Source organism: Nesoenas mayeri, assembly GCF_963082525.1.
Source record: "Nesoenas mayeri genome assembly, chromosome: 6".
Lineage (NCBI taxonomy): Eukaryota > Metazoa > Chordata > Aves > Columbiformes > Columbidae > Nesoenas > Nesoenas mayeri.
This window is the reverse complement of record NC_137545.1, coordinates 42,547,083-42,568,425: the sequence shown is the minus strand read 5'-3', so window position 1 is coordinate 42,568,425 and position 21,343 is coordinate 42,547,083. Positions and strand designations below refer to the sequence as shown.

At 38.4% G+C, this 21,343-nt stretch overlaps 1 protein-coding gene across 1 annotated transcript in view; it reads left to right on the top strand.

The window, feature by feature from the left end:
* The window catches only part of NEB (nebulin), a gene marked incomplete at both ends in the record, with an annotated part of 113,845 nt that overhangs the window by 69,616 nt on the left and 22,886 nt on the right, over positions 1–21,343 (top strand). Inside the window, 30 exons of the mRNA XM_080347214.1 lie at positions 335–448; positions 909–1,106; positions 1,786–1,890; positions 2,633–2,737; positions 2,847–2,954; positions 3,264–3,371; positions 3,905–4,012; positions 4,658–4,762; positions 4,858–4,962; positions 5,158–5,256; positions 5,435–5,545; positions 5,716–5,820; positions 6,528–6,632; positions 7,052–7,156; positions 8,282–8,386; positions 8,686–8,790; positions 9,306–9,410; positions 9,887–9,991; positions 12,180–12,284; positions 14,070–14,174; positions 14,304–14,411; positions 15,585–15,689; positions 16,342–16,446; positions 16,551–16,655; positions 16,943–17,047; positions 17,165–17,275; positions 17,759–17,869; positions 18,315–18,416; positions 18,543–18,641; positions 19,262–19,360. Of these exons, the coding sequence (XP_080203340.1) occupies positions 335–448; positions 909–1,106; positions 1,786–1,890; positions 2,633–2,737; positions 2,847–2,954; positions 3,264–3,371; positions 3,905–4,012; positions 4,658–4,762; positions 4,858–4,962; positions 5,158–5,256; positions 5,435–5,545; positions 5,716–5,820; positions 6,528–6,632; positions 7,052–7,156; positions 8,282–8,386; positions 8,686–8,790; positions 9,306–9,410; positions 9,887–9,991; positions 12,180–12,284; positions 14,070–14,174; positions 14,304–14,411; positions 15,585–15,689; positions 16,342–16,446; positions 16,551–16,655; positions 16,943–17,047; positions 17,165–17,275; positions 17,759–17,869; positions 18,315–18,416; positions 18,543–18,641; positions 19,262–19,360 (3,261 nt within the window). The remainder of the gene's footprint in view (positions 1–334; positions 449–908; positions 1,107–1,785; positions 1,891–2,632; positions 2,738–2,846; positions 2,955–3,263; positions 3,372–3,904; positions 4,013–4,657; positions 4,763–4,857; positions 4,963–5,157; positions 5,257–5,434; positions 5,546–5,715; positions 5,821–6,527; positions 6,633–7,051; positions 7,157–8,281; positions 8,387–8,685; positions 8,791–9,305; positions 9,411–9,886; positions 9,992–12,179; positions 12,285–14,069; positions 14,175–14,303; positions 14,412–15,584; positions 15,690–16,341; positions 16,447–16,550; positions 16,656–16,942; positions 17,048–17,164; positions 17,276–17,758; positions 17,870–18,314; positions 18,417–18,542; positions 18,642–19,261; positions 19,361–21,343) is intronic.

The window sequence follows — 21,343 nt, the reverse complement described above, 5'->3', positions numbered from 1 at the left end:
CAACAAAATCTTATGCCTTACTGAACTGAGGCTTATGAGAGATCATTCTCTTCATGGCTATCTTTAAATGAAAGAGCTGGAACAATAAATAAATAGCTTATTCTACACCTCTTTATTTTTCAAGTCTTCAAGTCAGCTGTTCTTTTTACTACTGGTAGTTATGATGGACTTTCTCTGCCATTTAAAGTAAAATAGAAAACCAAGATTCTGCTTTAAAGACTTTCTGTGCTTGTTGGACACAACTAAATATTTTGCTTATTGGTGAATTTTGTTCCAAAAATAGCGTTGACTCATTGGACTCAGTTGTTTGTTGCCTTTCTTTGCATCTGCTTAGGTGAAATACCGAGAAGAATATGACAAGTTCAAAGCGCTGTACACGATACCCAGAGGTATCGAGGATGATCCCAATACAGCAAGGTGCCTTAGGGTCGGAAAGCTTAATATTGATGTAAGTGTTGTGTTCTGATCTGCATTTTCCTGATAAGATCATATTCATTGCAGAAGGGCCTGCTTAAAGAATGCACACGCCTTCATTCAGCTGTCCCATTTCCACATGCATTTGGTGGTGTTCAGTATTTGCTAAATTCTGTAATTACCTGCAAATGTTTGTTCAAGCTTGTGACTCCACTGTTGAAACACTTGCATGGCTAAACCTTCAGTGTAGTATGTATATGTGTAAACCTCAGTGTCTTCCTCCTTTTAACGCGAGTACAATGAATATTGGACAAAACACTCACGTTAATGTTCTGCAAATTATGTTTAGAGCAGGCAAGATGCAAATTTTAATCATAGCCCAAGTGATTGCTCTCCAGCTAATATTCCATGAAAGTATCAATGATTTTGCATCAGATTTATCAACAGTTCAGGCTATTTGTCAGCATTAATAATGTGCTGCTTTAACTCTACAGCGTCTGTACAAGGAAGTCTATGAAAAGAATAAAGCCAAAGTCCACATTATTCCAGACATGGTAGATATAGTGACTGCTAAGGATTCCCAGAAGAAAGTCAGCGAACTCGATTACCGCACACGTCTCCACGACTGGATCTGTCTGCCTGATCTTCAAATCAATACCCATGTTCGAAAAGTGACTGATCAGCTCAGTGATGTAAGTTCATAAATCGTGTGTTCCTGGCTCACTTTTAAAAAAGATTCTTGCATTTATCCATGTTAGATTTAGCAAAAACTTAGTTGGAGAGATGCAAAGTTGCCACTTGAATCCATTGTGTTCTGCCCTGCTAAACAGCACCTGTGTCGTGTTTTCCTAGCGCTTGGCAGTAAGGGTGTAGTTGAGATGTGGCTTAGTGTGCGTAATGTCGGTGTTAGCAGTGCAGACATTTGGTCATTACATTACAGTTCTACCAGTTCAGCCACCCTGATCTGTAAATTGTCCTTTATTATTTGGTTGCGTAAGGTGTAGAAATTTTAGAAGTCTGAGAAAATCCTGGTGGCGCGAAGGTTCTACACGCTTGCCTTGCATAGGTCAGCCCAGGAGCAGGCCGGTGATTTATCAGTACATTGTTGCCCAGTAGGATATGCAAATAGGGTTTTTTAAATCATTGTTGTTTTTTTTTAATTTATGGGCCAAACAGAAACCATGAAGAAAAAATATTTAAATTCCAAAATGAATCGTTTTGATTTTCTCAAACAAACAAGAAAACAAAAAGCTTTAATGCTGGAAACCTTACTTGCCATCATTTGACAGTTGTGTTTCAGACTGATTTAGCACTGAGGGATTAGATCCTAGTGCAAGTTTTACCGATTGCTTCTGTGCTCCGATTCCTCAGGTGCTTTACAAGGATGACCTCAACTGGCTGAAGGGCATTGGCTGCTTTGTCTGGGACACTCCCGAAATCCTCCATGCCAAACACGCCTATGACCTTCGCAGTGATGTGAGCGCATACACTGGTTTTGCTTCTTAGTTTTTTCACTCTGTTGTGTTAAAAGAATGGAGTAGCTTGATTTTACTCTAGATATCATCTGGAAAAATGTTATATGTTCTTATCTACTGATGTATTCATTAAATAACCACATATGGTTATTTGAACTCTGCTGCTCTGGAAGTGGATATTGTTGGGTTACATCCCATTCAGGAAAGCAATAAGCATGTTTAAATACTTGTCTTCTCAGAAAAGCACCTGAAACAATAATCCTTCATTCAGAACCCTTCAAGTAAAGCAGAAATAATATATAGAATTCCTATTACAAGAAGTGATGTTGATTCTGTGATTTCTTTTTCTCCTCTCAAGATCTTACGACACGTCCTTAGTGTGGGATTAAGCCATTAAAATGGGAGAAAAACCACTCTAGTTTTTGAGAATGTATGTCCCTTCATCAGTTCTGTATCAGAAATATTTTGAATATTTATCATACGGTCCATATACCTATTCTATGAATGAATATTGACATTTCCTAATATTCTTTGACAAACCTTATCAGCTGTTCTTGTCTAGTAAGGTGCCATGTTCCTTTATTCAGCTATAATTTCAATACACTTTCTGTTTACACCCTGGTTAACTAATAGAATAGTTCAGTAATCAAATAAATAGACAATATAGTAAACATAATAATATAATAAATTAAATTAACAATGACCAGCCTTACTAATTAGACCTCTTGAATTTCTCTCTGCAGATTAAATACAAATCTAAGGCAGAAAAAATGAGGAGTGAGTTCACTGTGGTCACGGACACTCCTGTCTATGTGCAGAATGTCATCAGTGCCTTAAATTTAAGTGAAGTAAGTGGTTGTATCACCTTTTTAATAATTTCATTTTAATCTTTTAATCATTGCTGGTTACCTACAACTCAATCGTGACTCTCCTCTACCTACCTTTTCTTTTCCTTAGGCTGTCTATCGCAGTGAATATATACACAATGTGAAAGGCAAAATGATTCCTACTGATAAAACAGTAGATTTGGAGCGGGCCTATCATGCGAACAAAATCCAGAGTGAAGTAAGTATCAAACTTTTGAATCCACAGGGTTTCCGATATTCTGAAAGCAAATTCTTTCAAAGTTAATGTCTGCCTTGAGCTTTTCAGACAAAGAAACCAGATTTCACTGCTCTGAAATGGAAGTGGGAAAATGTCCCCATAAAGTTACAAGTATGTGTTCTGTTGCAGACGTGGGGGAGATCTTATGCCAATTGCAATTAAGAGATTTCCTGTGCAGCTGATTAATACTCTCAAATATTACACCTGATGAATACTCTCAGATATTACACATGGTTGTCACAAACTCGGTCTTTCTCTCTTCTCTTGCAGAAATTGTATCGCTGGGCTGGTGTGAAGGCTCTGCCTACTGGGTACAGCCTTCCCAAAGACACCCCCAGCTTTCAGCACGCCAAACACGTCCAGTACATTGGCAGTGACGTAAGTGATGTCCCCAGTCCTCCTACAACTTGAGTTGCAAGGGAATATTTGCCAGACATCCTGTATGAGTACAGGGCTGTTTGAGACAGTTGTTTCTCGGGAGTGGGGTAGTTCCCTGTGGATGCCTGAGCCAGGAACAGGGGATGACGGTGACATAGTGACCTCATCATCCAGGGTGAAGTCCCACTATTCCTGAAGCCCCAGTGTTGATAATTTTTGCCTTAACAGAATTTAAATGTTACCAAACCCCATAATTATCTGAAGCAATTACTGTCAAAACATAAATTTCCTCAGGCAGATGCGAATACCTTATTAGATGCAAGAGAAATGTAACGTTATAAATCATGGGCCATATGATAAAGGTAAAAATAATGATGATGCATAGTGTGTTTGACTCTGATATAGCTAAATCTCACTTGTTTATCTCTAAAAATCTCACTATACTGCATAAATTGCCATCAGAATTGCAGTGTAAGTAGAATCACAATCAAATTTAGTTTCTGCATATTTTTGTTCCTTTTTCCACTTTATAGCTGAAATATAAAGAAGCCTACGAACATATGAAAGCTAAAGGCTATACTCTGGGACCTAAAGATGTTGGGTTTGAAAATGTGAGGAAAGTGAATCAAGTCATTAACGAGGTACAGTAAATATATGTATTTGCTTTAATTCCTATTTGTAGTGCCCCAAATACAAATAATGAGAGCCCATTGCCTGGGAATGTTGTAGGATCCCTGTTCTTTGGGGCTTTTAAGAGCAATTCAGCCAAATGCCCACCAAGAATGGCAAGGGATCAGTGTTTCAGGCTTGGAATTGGGCTGTGTGGCTTTTTAAGGCTCTTGGTAACTCTGACTTTCTATAATCCTGTAAAATTGGTGCATTAATATAAAAGCAATTGCAGCCTAATTTTATTAACTGATCTGCTACTACTTGAATAATGTTACATAGAAATTATTGTATCTGTATGACATTGGGTCTCAATAGTTTTAGGTTTTATATATGTGCACTCACTTCTTTGAGCATTGGTTTTAATAGGATGAAAATTATACATATGTATTTACATGTTTGTGGGATTATAGACTCAGATTCTTCAGTTATTAGAGATGCTGCTATCAAAAACAGTTTTGGAAAATCTTTGCCTGCTTAGGGAATAGTATATTTACTCCATTTTTTCTGGTGTTAATGCAATACCTAGAAAAAAACGGCCCTTAAGAGCACTTACTGTCTGCCAGACTGCTTGCCATTTGACGTATGTAACGTGTAGGATGCTGTCTCCTTTGACACAGAGGTTGTATCGGGCAACGTACCACAAGAACAAGGACAAGATTCATACCACGCCAGACACACCAGAGCTCCGACAAGTCCGGGCGACGCAGGAAGCTGTCAGTGATGTACGTGTCTTTCTAACATACAAACCAGAAGAGATTTAGAATACATACTCAGCATGACCAAACACGTGAAATGCTATTTTTTCTTTGTCTTTCAGCTTATCTACAAGTCCGATTTCTTTAAGCTGCAGGGACACTTGATTTCCTTGCCGTACACTCCTCATGTCTTGCACTGCCGCTATGCTGGGGACATCATAAGTGACGTAAGCAAGTGCTGGGAAGATACCTGGTGTTCAAATACAACAGGCCTAACGCTTTCATACTGAAAGTGGAATGTGGCTTCTACCATTTGCATTCTATTTTGTAATAGATAATGTTTTGTCATTGTGTTACGTACTGATGAATGAAATTATCCCAGAAATTAACTTTTTGTTTTCCTTTGTTTAACTGCCTCATAGATTAAATACAAAGAGGATCTGACGTGGCTGAAGGGCTTGGGTTGCTTCCTGTATGATACTCCCGATATGGTCCGTGCTCGTCAGCTGCGTAAGCTTTGGGTAAGATTTTTCTCCTGAGAACCTTGTATAACAAGGATTGCTTTATTTACATACATCCTATGTATTTCCAGGAAGTTAAATAGATCAAAATGAGTACGCTGTTAAGTTACACTGTAAAATTTTGTTTACTACCAAGAATCATAAAAGCTTCCTAAGTAATACTGCTTTTCTTTTTCAGTCTAATTATGTATACACTGATACCGCAAAGAAGATGTGGCCTAAATACAAGGTGGTATTGGATACTCCTGGATATAGAGCAGTTCAGGAACTCAAAACCCATTTGAGTGAAGTAAGTTCTATATTATTTTGCATGTCTTTGTTTGCCATAATTAAGCTCAGCCCCTCTCACTGTTTTTTTCTGAAATACACGAGATGTTGTAATTGCAAAGCTCTGATTGTTCAGCTGCTAAATGAACATGTATAACAGAAGAAGTAATTCATGGTCCCATCTTTTTGCAGCTGGTTTACAGAGCTGAAGGCAACGAGCTGAAGACAAAATACACTTCTGTCCTTGATACACCCGAGTTCCTAAGAGCCAAGCAAGGACAAAAAATACAGAGCCAGGTGAAAAATTTGTACTGATAAATAACACTGTCACGGGATCCCTCTTAATGTATTTTCCAAGTACAGCAAAATCTCTCCAGGCCATTTCAAAACAATGCAGAATTCCTAAAGAGGATGTTTAAAATAACTATCGCTCATTTTTAAGTGGCTGTGAGTTTTCATGTTGAGCGTGTCTCTGTTACGGACATGTTCAGCTTGATTCATATGAAACAGCGTTGAACCTTGGGACAGTTCTGTTCCAATTCTCTGAAACTCTGACTCCAGCAGAGGAAGAAATATTTTTATCCATCTACCTTTATTAATTATAATTTTTTTATTCATATAGTGGTTCATTATACGAGTTATTAGCCGCAAGTTTTGTGGAGTTTTTAAATTTGCAGAGCAAAATGAAGATACTCAACAGAGAAAAACAGGCCTTATAGATGCTTTTATCTAAAGCTTGGTCTGGGTGTAGGGCAGAGACATCATTAGTGTCACATACACTGGACCTCTTGGTTTGTGAGCTTGTTACAGGCAGTTACAGAAATCAAGAGAAACTGATAAAGATGAACTGAGATAGCTTGGAAGAGGAAAGGGCACTTTATTTTTTCCTGGGGTAAATTGTGCAGTTATGTATACATTGTGAATTTAGAATAATGTTTTTCAGAGAGATAAAGTAAAACTTAGTAGAAATGTATATTTTTTTGATTATTTTCTTCTTGCTGCAGTACTTGTATGTGGAACTTGCCACAAAAGAGAGGCCCCATCACCAGGCAGGTGGTCAGACTCCAGCCTTCACACATGCCAGGCACGTCAAGGACATGGTCAGCGAGGTAAGATAGTTACGTCGTTTATTTTCTGTGCTGAACTGTTTAGGAGTTTTATTTCTAATTTCTGTGATAGGTTCAAGGCTCAAATATCTTTACCCTTCATTTACTTATATGTCTCTCATGCTGAAGTTCAACATTTCCATATAGCTCGTGGTAAAGAGTACACTTTTTAAACACGTTTTAGTATTTTATTAGATACTGTTTCTAAGTGCCTGTCTGTAGAATCTGAGCTACACTGGCTGCAAGACCATGAAAACCTAAAAAGAGCTGAACAGCTGAGCTTGTTTCCTGAAGTTTTGGCAGAAAGTCTTTGCAAAAATGATTTTGTGCCCTCAGTGTAGCACCCTTAGGTGTTAACATAACACCAGATTAATGAATGCTTCTAACATTGAAGATATAACTTTTCCATTTTGCTCTCTCAGAAAAAGTATAAGATGCAGTATGAGAAGATGAAGGACAAATACACGCCTGTCCCTGACACACCAGTGCTGATCAGAGCCAAGAGAGCGTACCTGAACGCCAGCGACGTATGTACTCTGGGAACACCTTCACTGCTGCTTTTTCCTTATGAAAAGAACCCACAAAGGATCAGTGGGGAACAAGTGTGCAAAGCGTAGAATATCTCAGCGTGGGTCATAAACTTGGTCACCCCATTTGCATGTACAGATCTGTTTGATATTGTGGAGATTATTATATTTTTACTTGATGAGACTGTAATGATTTTTTTTATTTGTTATAATGCATTTTCATTTTCCATTGCACTGAAATGTGGACTTACAACAAGTTAAAAATAGATTTAAAGTAATTTATTTGCTTACAGATGAAGTTTCCCGATAGTGCAGACTGAAGTGAAGTAATTGATGCTGGAGCCAGGATAAATACCTTTTACCAGATATTTTCATCTCGATTTGATGTTAGAAGTAAACTTGCATATCACTAAGAATGTGTTATTTTTTAATTTAGAAGTAGATTAGAGAGAAAAATTATCGAAGCTGCTGCACAGCTTAAGGCTTTAAGGTGAAATTCATTTTTCCTTCAAGTGCTGAGTGGTGATTTGTGATGTAGGGCAGTGGCTCAGGGTCCTCTGCTCCTTCCTGAGATCTTGGCTGTGTTTGCACATTGTGTCCTGAGCAGATGTGTGCTGGGCTGGAGCTTTGTTCTAGTGATTAGTCCTACTGTTCTCTTAATGATTTTTAAACACTGCAAAGGAGCATCCCAGTTCTTTTGCACATCTGAATTTCTCCTCTGAGAAAGTTTTTCTCTTAACAGTGGAATGATCTTCCGTCTTTCTTCTAGATCAGGACACAGAAGAGGGATAAGTAGGTTTTTTTATGCCAAAAGTGGCACTTTCAGTGTTCTGGAGAGTAGTCCAGTGATACATGGATGCTTTTTCTTCAGTCAGAAAGTGAATAGGATGAAATGTTGCTTTAGATGTACCAACTCCCTTTCTCTCTAATTTTCTCCATAAGTCTCAGTCAAATTACAATTAATTGTAGGCAGTTGCAGCTTCCTAAAATTCCTCAGGGCTTACATGAGGATGTTGGACAGCAGCATATCCCTGGGTGTCATTCCTAAGAGGCAGGAATTTTAACTAAAACAATTCCTGACAGATAAATGTAATGTATTCTTTTATGTGTTATATTTCTTACCAGTTACGCTACAAAGAAACCTTTGAGAATACCAAGGGCAAGTACCACACAGTGAAAGATGCTTTGGATATTGTCTATCACCGCAAGGTCACCGACGATATTAGCAGTGTATGTATACAACATTTCAATTCCTAATTAGGTTTTGTCATTTAATAGCCTAGAATATACCATTTATGCTATTACTCCATTTAAGTGTGTCAAATAATTAGAAAAATATGATCAGCGCTATAAATATTAATTTATTTCCTTCTCTGGAAGATGATACGCTTGATTGCCTATGCTGTTACAAAGGTGGAAGCAAGTGAATCTCATTTCCACTGTTTCAGATCAAGGAATGTCTGGAACTGCATGTTCTGGAGTATTCTGTTCTCAAGGTGTTTTACTTCCTTGTTCAACTTTCTTTGTAGGTGAAATATAAGGAGAATTACATGAGCCAGTTAGGGATCTGGAGATCGATCCCAGACCGCCCGGAGCATTTCCATCATCGCGCAGTCACAGATGCTATCAGTGATGTGAGTTCCGATAGTTCTGGATGTGAGAGGCTGAAAGTTCTAAGTAGGTTTCCAAAATGAAAACCAAGTCTAGTTTCTTAAGAAAGTGCAGGCAGCTCAAATTTTTGAAGTGATTTACATTGTCACCTGGCAGACTTGTGAAATTGCAGAGCAAATCAGATGGCTAAAATTGCACCCCATATCCTTTTGAAATGAACAGAACAGTCTTCAGTTGCATTTGCTTAGATTTGGTTATTCACCCTGTAATAACCTTTAATTGTACCTACCTGTACACATGAAATAAACCCTTACTTGTACAAGAATAAATGGATTTTAATTCACACAGGGACTCCGACAGCTAATGATAGATTAGGTATCTGAGTCCATCAGAAAAGTGTAAGCGTAATTTATTTTACAGCGGAATAATAATGGGTGTAGCTCTGTTTGCTGCACCTTGTGCTGAGGTTCTGTTTCAGCATTGATCAGCTGCCACTTGGTGCCGCTTAACACCGGATCTTTTTACTTCTTTTCTAAAGGTTAAATACAAGGAAGACTTAGAATGGCTTAGAGGCCTTGGCTGTTACGCGTGGGATACTCCAACTTTTGCTCTGGCAGAAAAGAATAAGGTGCTTTACAGTGGGGTAAGTAAAACAGCCTGAATTGTTGCTAAATGGTTTTTTGACATTTGCTTATATTGTACATTTTTCTCAGGAGAATGCAATTCTGACCTAGCCATTGAAAGGAATAACTCATGGCAGAACTCTGTCCTAGAGTATCTAAAACTTCAGTTCTTACTATAGAAGAAAACAGAGGCAAAATTATGTTCTTCTTAGTGCCTCTGCTCCTTGCAAAGCTATCAGCTCCATGGTAATCTTCCTAATGATTTGAAGTCTGGCTTTAAAATTATGAAGATTAAAAATTTCCATTGCATTCTTGATGTGATAGTTCTATCCTGCAAACTGCTACCTATACAGCTATTTTTTGTTTGTAGATATGCAATAATTCTACCATGGTTTTGCTGCAGACTGTTTCTAAAATCATACGTTTTTATTGCCTTAACCTCCTTCAGGTTAACATTGAAATGGTTTTTTGTGTGTGTGTGTTTGTTTTTCTCTAGTGTAAGTACAAGGAGTCATTTGAGAAGACTAAGTCTAAATTTAAGTATGTAGCTGACTCTCCAAGTAACGAACACTATAGATATGCAACTCAGCTGGTGGATGAGGTAAGTGTAAGGTTTCTGTAGAGTCTCATACTGAAGTAGTGAGCATAGGTATGTTAATATTGAGTTGAAGGTTGATCTTTCTTAGGAAATTGTAAATAAATCAAAATATGTTCAGTCTTAAGGGTGTCTTAGGTCAGACCAAAATCACGAAAGACAAGATTGTTCTTACTGTCTCTCAGAGTATTGGGACAGGACAGGTTTACAGTACCTAAAAAGTGAAATCCTGACATATTCCAGTACTTCGTCATTGCAAAGAAACAACTTTTTTGCTGACTGGTAAATACATGCTGACAATTTTTGATTGCCATGTGAAAAAAATAGAGGGAGTCACATTTGCTTTCCTGAAACACTGAAAAACACTCGATGGGTGTTAGGAAGACAGTATCATGTCCGAGGTTATCCCAGCTCGGTTTCATTTCTGATATTTTGCCTTGAATTCTCCTACTCTGCTACTTACTTTTTCTTACTTTTCTCCCGTAGTGCACAGCATAGTAGCACAGGGAGTTAATGAATATCCCTGGATTTAAGATTAAAATCATCCGTGGAGTTTCTAGGCGTAGTGCTGAACAGCCACAGGACACTCCCATTGAAAAGCCCGGCCTTGTAGGTGAATTCTTAGAGTTGGCAGACACCAGACTGATGCTTTTCACTAAAGCAGCGTGTAGTTAGACTCTCACATCTTGGTATTTTATTCTTTTTCACCAGATTTGTGTTAAATTGTTTACCTGTCAGTAAATGTATGAGGGTATTTTGTGTACTAGCTAAGAGAAACTGTTTCACAACAAGTACCATTCCAGTACCATTGACTGTTATTTCTAATTTGATTTGATAGACAGTGAACCAGAATTTGTTATGGAAGGTTATTAGTATTCAGTCTTCTTGTTGTTTTGTAGAGCAAATAAGGATAAATTTATTATGATAAATATAAATTAGTAAAATTTTAGCAACGAGGGCTCCATACATTGGAATGAACTTGCCTAAATCTCTTCTGTTATGTAAGTGATGTCTTTTATGATGAGGGATTACAGTTTTTACTTATAAAATGTCTGCTGATAATGTAACACTGTATTTTACCCTTGCATCTCAGTGTTCTCTTTGTACTCAAATCAAGAATCTAATTCCATACAAAGTTGCTTCTGCAGTTATTTTTCCTCAAGAAAGTAAGTCATGAAATGGCTTATTGATAGAATACAGGCACCCTTAAACTGTAGATTAGGCCTTCCAGTGGAAATTTAGAAATGCATATACTATTTATCTCTGTGGTTGTTGGTTTTGTTTTTGGTTTTTATAATATATTTTTTTTCTTTTGGATATGAACTTTAGTCCCAGCCTTTAAACAGTCTGTGTAAAGAGGTTTCAATGGTTTGAACTATGATCTCTCTGTCTTCACTCTCTCTTAATCTGTTACACTGTATGATGCTATTCTGAGCAGAAATTATATAAAGCTGCCTATGAGAAGCTCAAAGATAGGTACAGCCTAATTGTGGATGATCCTAAGACCCTCCTGGCCAAGTGGGGGACTACACTGAGCAGTCAGGTACCGTAGCGGCACCGGGCGGTGCTGCCCCAGTGTGCCTGGTTCACTCACGGCTGCTCCATCTGCATGAAACGTCTGTAGCTACTGGTGTCAGAGGTTTCACCTGTCATGTCATGATGTTTTAGTTCAGTTGATCAGATGGTCTTTGTTTTGCCACCCAAAAAGAATTATGACTTTTTGAGTGAGCGGATCTCTACTGTATGTACTTTCATATATTGTGCATCAATTCACATCAGAAATCTAATGCGTCTTGTAGTCATTGGAGAGGTTTTAAAAAATGCATGGTGTATCATGCATTTATTTTATATTACCTCTCTTTCAATGACTTACAAACATTATCTTCTTCCTTATTTCTAGATAAAACAGTGACATATCTGGCTTTTGAGTGCCCTCACTGTAATCTATAATTTACTCTTATCTCCAAAAATATTATTTTCCCAGTTTCCTTAATGCGATTGTATGCAAATCTTTTAATACATCCTCTTGACGTTCTTAATTATGTAGATGTAAGTTGTATGCACATCTCAATGAATACATATAGTACCTTGCCTAAATCTCTCCACTCTCTAAAGAGTCTGGGATCTAGAGCTGTGGTGTTGTTTATGGTGTTCACAAGTCTCTTTTGTGCTTCGTTGCCATTTGCATGAACAGAAACAATATAAATCCTTTGCCAAGATGCTCCTGCAACATGGATGTAATGAGATTCAGAGGCCAGATATGCTGACAGCACTCTACAACACATACATGTGGAGCCAGGTAATATGAAGAACTGCTGCTGTAGGAGACATTATATATGCAACTATATATATACATACAAACTAGCTGCTTGGACTTCTAATACTTAATGCCATTGTGCTTAATGCTGGCTATGATAAAATATTTTTGCAGATTATCTGAAACAATATTTACTGTAACTTGGGCTTCACTCAGCTCAGGCTGATCTTGCCTCCATTTTCTCCTTTCATTATACATAATGGTTATTTATACTTCTATGTAATATCTCACATACATAAAGAGCAATTTTCCATAAATTTAAGATATTGTATGGTAGCCATTCCTGATTTTCCCAACCAAATTCTCATTCTGCCACCATTTCTTGGAGTGACCCTCCTCCTAATGCAAGTCCCTTAATGCAGTGTGAACATGATGAAGTAATATGGCAAGTAGGTGACAACGTTTATCTACCGCTCCACCTGAGAATGGTGTCAGATTGTGCCTAGATACCAAACACGGCCCCATCTCACTTCTAGGTGCTCTTAGAAATCATATAGGTCCCTGGGTCTGTGGTAAATCCTGTTTTCATCAGTTTATTTCTCTACCTACAGCTTTTAAGCCAGGCAAAGCGATCCTCATGCAGTCACATAACACAGTTTATTTAAAAAAATACTCTCTCCTTTTGCCAGTCCTTAATAAAGTTCTTCAGTAATAAGATACTGAAGGTCTTTACTAGACATTTTTGTTCGATTTTTTTCATGGATTTCTATTATCTCATTAAAAACTCCTTTCACGTAAGTTTGAGTATGTTTGAGGAAAAAAAAATAACAGTCTGCCTGACCTGCATGTTCATCTAAGTTGACTTCATGTTATCATTTGTTGTTTTTATGTAATTTTTTATATTTTGTCCATCGTAGTCCTGTTTCAAAAGCATGGTTTTATTTTCTGATACAGGATAGCGCATGGAAGTTATTTTTTTAAATGTGTTCTAACCTTTTCCACCTGCCCTCAGGCTGTCTACAATCATAGAATCATACAATAGAATCAGAGAATGGTTTGGGTTGGAGGGAACTTCCCAGCTCCCCCAGTGCCCCCCCTGCCATGAGCAGGGACATCTGCACCAGCTCAGGTTGCTCAGAGCCCCGTCCAGCCTGGCCTGGGATGTCTCCAGGGATGGTTCAGCCACCACCTCTCTGGCCAACCTGGGCCAGGCTCTCACCACCCTCAGGGCAACAATTTCTTCCTCATATCTATTGTGTGTGGCCCCGGAGCTGAGCACAGAACTCCCGGTGGGGTCTCGGCAGGGATGAGCAGAGGGGCAGAATCACCTCCCTGGACCTGCTGCTCACGCTGCTGGTGACGCTGGACCTGCTGTTCTCACTGAATTCTCTGAAAACAGGTTTAGAGTCCCAAGATACAAATTCCGCTATCAAAGCCTTTAAAGCAGCCTGACATTATGATACATTCACTGGATGTTTTTATCTTCCATGGTGTACCATGTTTTGCATTTTCTGATTAATATTTAAAAATTAGATGCTGTCCAGTTATGAATATTAAAAAAACTGATCTGCCGAGATTGCTTTTTTAGCTCAATCTTGGAGATTTAGGATAGAAGCGAGGCTTTTGCACTCAATAAAATACATGTAAAATTAATCACACAAATAGATAGACAGCCTGTGAGGCTAATAAAGTTTGCGAAGTTTAGCACATTGTGCATGTTCAGCTTTCCTTGGCTTGGGGGGAAGGATTTTGCAGTTTCAGGTGTGCTTCCTGAAGCTGTGCTGTGGTGGTTTGTGTGCTTAACACTCGCTCTTCCCCAACCACCAGGTTCAGTACAAAAAGGACTATGAAAAGAAGAAAGACAAGTATACTACAGTTGTGGATACTCCAGAATACTTAAGGACCACCAAAGTCAACAAACAGATCAGTGACGTAAGTGCGATAATGAAGAACATGGCATTTTCAGTACTCTGTTACACAATGCTTCTTGTCTTTATTTTTTTTTTTCAATTGACACTAATAATATCAAGAAATAATATAATATCTTATTTATTTCTTCAGATTATTTACAAGTTGGAGTATAACAAAGCGAAGCCTAAAGGCTATACTACAATCCACGACACACCGATGTTACTGCACGTGCGCAAGGTCAAGGACAGAATAAGTGACGTAAGTAATTCTGCGATATGCAATATTTTTAACTCATCTGTAACACTGTCATTAAAAATAGCTTCTTGTCAGAGTGTATTGGTTTTCTTTGCATGTAAGGCTCCATATGTATTTAATACTTTTTCCAAAAACCACAAAGGAGTATGAAAGAGTTGAGGCAGTTTATTTGTGCAATGTTCTGTAGCTCTTGGAGCACTTTTGCTGGGGTAGAGCAGCCCTCACTAGTAATAAAAGCTGAGAGCTGCAACTGATATTTAATGAAAACGTGGGTTTGGGAGCTTGTTTCTGGTTTTATTTTTCCTCTATTGACTGGTTGCTTTTATGGAGCCTTATGTGAAGTACTTAATACATTATTGTGCTTATTCATTCCTCATATGGATGTTGTGAATATGTAAGGTAAATATTCTGATCTGAAATAAATATGTGTTTTGATTATGGAGCAATGGAAGGTTAAAAGTAAGACAGGGAGAGGAAGACGAAGTGGATAGAATAATATCACAGGATTCAGGAGTCCTAGTCCTAATTCCTCCTGCTTTCTCTCTGACCTTTGTGTTGTTGTTCCCAGATACCCAACAATAAAATGAGGGTACTAGCACTTCTGTAACTCAGCATAATACTACGATAATAAGTAGCATGAAAGTCATTCAGTTGCTATATGGATTATCTGTACAATGAATAAATCGGAGGCGGGAGTATAACTATATTATCCAGATACTAACATGATCATTAAGAAGCAAAGATGTTCCAAAGTGATCTGTGAATTGAAGCACATTCTTTCGGTTCCAGATAGAGTGCTGAAATTGAGGTTCTGTATAGAAAGCACTGAATGTGCTGATCAGAAGAGGAGGTTTTTTTAAAGCATTTCTATTAGGTGCAAAAAACTAGAAAGAGGCAGACTTACGGTTCGTGTGTACATTTTGTTAAACCTTAATCTGGGCTTTGTGGTGAGTTATACCTGCTACATTTTCTGTTCAGAGAGCTCTGCTGCTGAGAAGGGCCCTTCTTTCAGGCAGATGGTTGCTTGTGTTGTAGTGATACAATTTCTTTTTCTCCCATTAAGATTTTTATCTTGACAGGAGCAATTTTTAATATTATGTTTTTCTTATTTTGATGCTTTTGTTGTTGGAAATGATATTGTCTGTGTAAACATTTTTTATGTTTGTCTTTCTTTAGCTGAAATACAAAGAAGTGTATGAGAGGAATAAGTCTCACTGCAATGTTGTAGCGGATTCAGTTCACATTAAGACTCCAAGGCATGCTTACAAGCTGAACAGCAATGTGAGTTCGGTTTTACTAATACTTTAATTTTATTGTGGATAGTGTTTGGGACTGGCAATGATGACCCCGAAAAATTATTTTCAGTTCCGTTGATATTTTTTGAGCTTGGACATAACTTCTAATTCTTATGCTGCTTGGATAAAATACATGTTAATTTCTTTCATATTCATCTTTCAAAGTGCTTACTTTTGCAAGTTGTCCTTGAGGTCACTTGAGGTTCCTTGTATGTCACACACCTTCTGTTCTAGTCCCCCTCTGTTTTCCTGGCAGAGACATCATGTCCCAGAAATTCCCTGTGCTGATGCTCTTGTGGACAAAGCACTTCATGGGGAGCTCTCCTGTGCTTTCTGTTATTCGTGGCCCAACATCCACTTCAATAGGCAAGAAATTGAAAGTAATATGATACTTTCTTCTAAGTCGTGACATCTTCTCGGTCCTTCATAGTCCTCTCTCCACCCAGCAGTGGCAAAACTCAAGTAAAAGGGTTGTACATGACTCAGAGGAAAGCCCTGGTCTGATGTAGATGCACTTTCTTACCCCTTCTCTCTTTAATTGGTCCAGACAGAAAGAGAATGTGCATCTGTATGAATGTCATGTGTAAAGCACACCACTTCCAAATAACTTCTTTTTCTTGGTGTTTCACTACAAACAGCTGGATTACAAGAAGAAGTATGAAGCCACCAAGGCTCGCTGGAACTGGATTGCTGATAGGCCTGACTTTGTTCAAGCAGCCAAGTCATCTCTGCAACAGAGCGATGTAAGGAAATCCGAACAAACCGAATGCTCCTTTCCCCACATCCTCACATTCAGAATTTTAAAAAAGTAGAAGATTTGAGACTCTCTTATTCTTTCTTCCTGCAGTATGAATACAAACTAGACCGGGAGTTCCTGAAGGGATGCAAGCTCTCTGTCACAGACGATAAAAACACAGTGTTGGCTTTAAATAATGCCATCTTGGCGAGCGATGTAAGTGCTTGAACACTCCGTTTTTTCTAGAACTGTAATTACTATATAAACTACATTTTTTGAAGTAGGATTGGATTAAGAATGAAGCTTTGAAAAGTTGTTCCCAGTCTCACTTCATCATTGATTTGGCTTGTTTATTGCATTAACAAATCGGAAAAATCTGAATAAATTTGACCTTTTAATTGTCACTTTTGCACTAACAAGAAGTCGCAACTGTATTAATTTATTTTGAAACTGCCACGAGACGAGGCACATATTGCTTAAAATGATCTCTTTTTTCCTGCCAGGTAAAATACAAAGAGAAGCACAACAAAGCCCGAGGAACGTACCATGTTGTTCCAGATACACCTCAGATCCTCCTGGCTAAGACTGTCAGCTCCCTTGTATCTGAGGTAGGACAGCTGACAGTTCTTTGTTCATTTTAAGTACATCCCTTTAATACGGGGGTGTGAGGGGAGGAGCGGGCCTTGCATTGCTGGTTTTTACCTGTTTTTATTCTGTGCTTTCAGAACAAATACAAAGAACAGAGCAAGAAGCAGCTTCCGCGTGGCTCTTACACAACCCTGCCCGAGACACGGGACACCGCTCATGTGAAAGAGGTGACCAAGCATGTCAGCGAGGTAAGTAAGCAGTGTGATAACCGTTTATGGTGAGGTTATTACCTGCTGTCTTTAACTCATTAGACTTATGCATGTTTTAGTATACATGCCACACATTTAGAGTCTCATCGTAAAATGCACAAGGAGTCCAAAAACGTTAATTCCTACCAGAACGAGACTTTAACGGAGAGCTAAATGCATTTTATTGGGAAACTGTTGAAATACTCTGGAGAAAAGCACCAGGATGGAGTGCTAACGGGTGCCCTTAATACAGACTTGACTTTTCATAGCACAGTTTAAACACAAATCATTATCTCCAAATAGCAAGATCTTGTAATCTAAAGTGTGAGTTATGACAAACAAGCTGGGGACTGTACATCTTGAGTCTGAGGAGAGTGCATTTTATCGGTCTTAACAGTTCCAGTGAGCTTCTTTCCAATTCCAGTAGAATTTACCTCTACGTGAAATTAAAAAGTCACACATGACCCTTTTTGCTCTTAACAGACAAACTATAAAAAGAAGTTTGTGAAGGAGAAAGGCAAGTCTAATTATTCCGTCATGCTGGAGCCTCCTGAAGTGAAACATGCCATGGAAGTTGCTAAAAAGCAGAGTACAGTAAGTTTGTCTTGTCTTTTCATAAATTAAGTAGCTTGTGTAAGCAAATTCGACCAAAGTCAGCTGGCCCAAACCAAAAGTTCATATACTTTTGGATTTCTTCCCAGCCTCGATGTTCAGGTGTGATTCTGAAAAGTAGATGTGCGAAATTGCACTGAATTTAAAAAATCATATATCTACTTTATAACATGGTAGGATTTAAAGTATTCTAGTGCAAATCACATCTAATATTTGTTTCTGTTCCTTCAAATACAGATTTGCACATGTTTATTTCTTCATTTGTAGATAACTTGCAAAAACAGATTCCCAAATGTGTTCCTTGTGAAAATATTTTTTAAGAAAATCCCATGCACATTCCCAGCACCATTGCTGTGTCCTTACCGGGTGTATTCCTCATTAACAAACATCAGCGATTTTCTTTCCTCTGTCTATCGTCGCGGTTTAGGTTGAATACAAGAAAGACGCCAAGTCAAAGCTCCACTACACACCTATAGCAGATCGACCAGATATTAAGAAAGCAACTCAGGCTGCTAAGTTAATTAGTGATGTAAGTGGTTTTTAAATCTTCTCTATCATTATTTAGCAGATAATCATACTATTAAAAGCAGTGTCAGGACGATAATTAAAATGGAGTGTCATCACTACTAAACTGTACTTGTTTTTCCTTTGCTAGATTGAATATAAAAAGCGCGGAGAAGCTGGCATTGGCGTTAGCATGCTGGGGCGGCCCGATATTGAACTGGCCAAGGAGGTGTCCAAGCTCACGAGCCAGGTAACAAGAAAAAGTTTGTGAAACTTTGAAGAAGTGCAAGAAATGAGACATGATATTAACTTATATTGTAACTGAAATGATTTCTAGATTAGGGGATAAGGGAATAGTTTAAAAGGAGCGTGTTAAAGTAAAAATTAAATCCTGATACAACGTATTTCTTTGTTAAATGAACTTTTCTACTGACTTACTAATGGAGGTATAGAATTTCCTTAAAGTGATGCCATGAAAAGATCTTTGAATTCCTAAGGCTGAAGTGTTAGCCATGTGCTCTTTTTTTAGCTTTTCTAGGTATGGGCTTTAAAAGAAAGTGGAGTTTTACCTGACTCTGATTATCCATCCCTTACGAGATGGACATTCAGTTTCTTTCAGCCACTTTCTTTCTACTTTGTGCCTGTAAAAGAACCTTCTATTTTGAAGTTAATATGCTTTATTGATAGAAGTTTGCTTAGTTTTATACAATGACCATGTTCTCCAATTAGCCTGAAGCACATGCTCGCTCTTTTCTGTGACAGTTTTGTTGTGCCAGGAGCTCAGTTCAGCCTGGTTCTTTCTCCCCCCTTCATGCTTTAATCCTGTCACTGTTTGCGTTTCTGATCTCACTTTCTTGCTGCGCCTTATAGGCAGAATACCTCAAACGCCATATGAGAGGGCACGGAGCCGCGTCTTATGATACCCCATGGATGAGAACCTTTAAGAAAGCTAATATGCTAAGTAGTCATGTAAGATTATTTGAAGTGACACATCTGGGAATGCCATTTTTATGCATCTGTCTCTTGCTTGCATATTATCTTGCAATCCTGAGCTGTTAAAGTGTTTATGATGCACCAGTTGCGCTGGATCTTTTTGTGTCCAAGGTGTTGAATGTAGCAAAATTGTGAGACTGCTCGGTTAGATGTCACCTTCTTTTTTTCCTCTGGAAAGACAGTGCACGGGAATTCTGCGGGTGCGAAATTTGGTTCAGAAACACCACATGGAGCTTGAAACATTATTACACCCTTCATAATAGTTTTGGAGCTTCCAGTGTTTTTAATGGAAGTTTCTGGTGCACTCATGTGATGTGAAAACTCACCTTTGTCACCCCAAAAACCTAAACCCAGACATATAGGCTTGAGCTGTTTTTCCTGAAACTGTGCAAGAAAAGTAAATAGGTGTGTATGACAAACCCAAACAATGGTGCTGGTAATTTTCAGCGCAGTAATACCATATAGAACTTCATTTTAACTTTATTTCAAACTTCAAACCTCCATTTAAACTCTTGTGTTACCATTGTGCTGTGCATCATGGAAACATCGCCTGTGAGTGAATCTGCCCCAAAGCCTCTGAGGAGCGAACCCTGTAGTGACCTGAGGCCGCATCATTTCTTATATTTCTTTGAATGATAGAATCATAAAATCATTTTGGTTGGAAATGACCTTTAAGATTATCAAGTCCAACTGTTAACACTGTCAAGTCCGCCGCTAAACCATGTCCCTGAAACCTCATCTTGCCACCTCCAAACCTTTGGAAAACAGAAGCACCCTGGCTGCACAGCGGTTTGTGAAGTGGCGGCAGACACATCTGTGCCACTGCAGTTTGCACATGTATTTCCAAATGAAAAAAAGGAGGATGGGGCTTTTTCCGTGTGTAGCTGTGACTGCTGCACGTACCTGTCGCATGTTTGAACGTCAGCCACTGTGTTTGGCAGGAGAAACAAGAATCTTTGCAGTAGAACTAAGGATTCTTAAACTGAACAATTGAGCTACAAGAAAAAGAAGGAATTGTGTTTATTGCCGTCAGTGACAAGATCTTCCTTTCCATGTTTTTGCTCCGGTGCCAGTTCTCCTCCTAGTCTTATAAACGTGCTTTGATGAGATTCTTTTGGTCCCGAGAGAAAATGAACTCTTGTAGACACAGTAATGGAGCAAAGAATAGTTGACAAAGTCTTTAACTTTTTTTTGTTCTCTTAGACATTTCTTCTTATAAACTTCTTCTTGCTGAAGCGTTATGCCCTGTTTGTTTGTCACTTGCCTGTTTGTCATGCTTGCTTTGATTTTGCGTAGATCTTCCAGTAACGTTTCTTCTGAGCTTAAAAGCGAACTCCTTGGCATGATGGTCTGATCCTGTTCGTCTGTTGCACAGCTTGCAAATCTTAACGCATTCTAGTGTACTTCTGCTTGATTTTAATTTTTGTGATGTCAGAGGCAGCGCTGATTCCTTTCTGTCAAAAATGTGAATATTCTTTGTTTTCTTGGAGCAGCCGTGTGACTTGTGGATGTGCCTGTTTCACTGTGCGTTTTAGCTGAATGTATTTTGCAAAGCAAAAGAGCAACAGTGGTATCCAGCATGAACTGTATGGGGCTGTATGGACAGGAACATTGTGATGAATTCAAATGTAAAATGTGATTGTGGAATGTGCTTCAATTCTGCATTCAGTTCTCTTTATTTTTCACTAATATGGGATTATTTGTTTGCATTTCTATAATTGTCGTAAAAACCTCTAGCGTGAGTCAGCTGTTCCTCAACTTCATTGTCAGTTCTTCAGTATTTATTTCTTTCATTTCAATATTCATATATATATATATATATATTGCTTGGGAGATCAGGGTTATTTTTCTGAAGAACCGTTGATCCTTTTTCCTCATCAGCCATAGTCTTATATTTTCTGCATATTTTTAGCAGTATGATCTTGGTCCTGAGCAAGATCAAATTCTTTCAGAAAACCA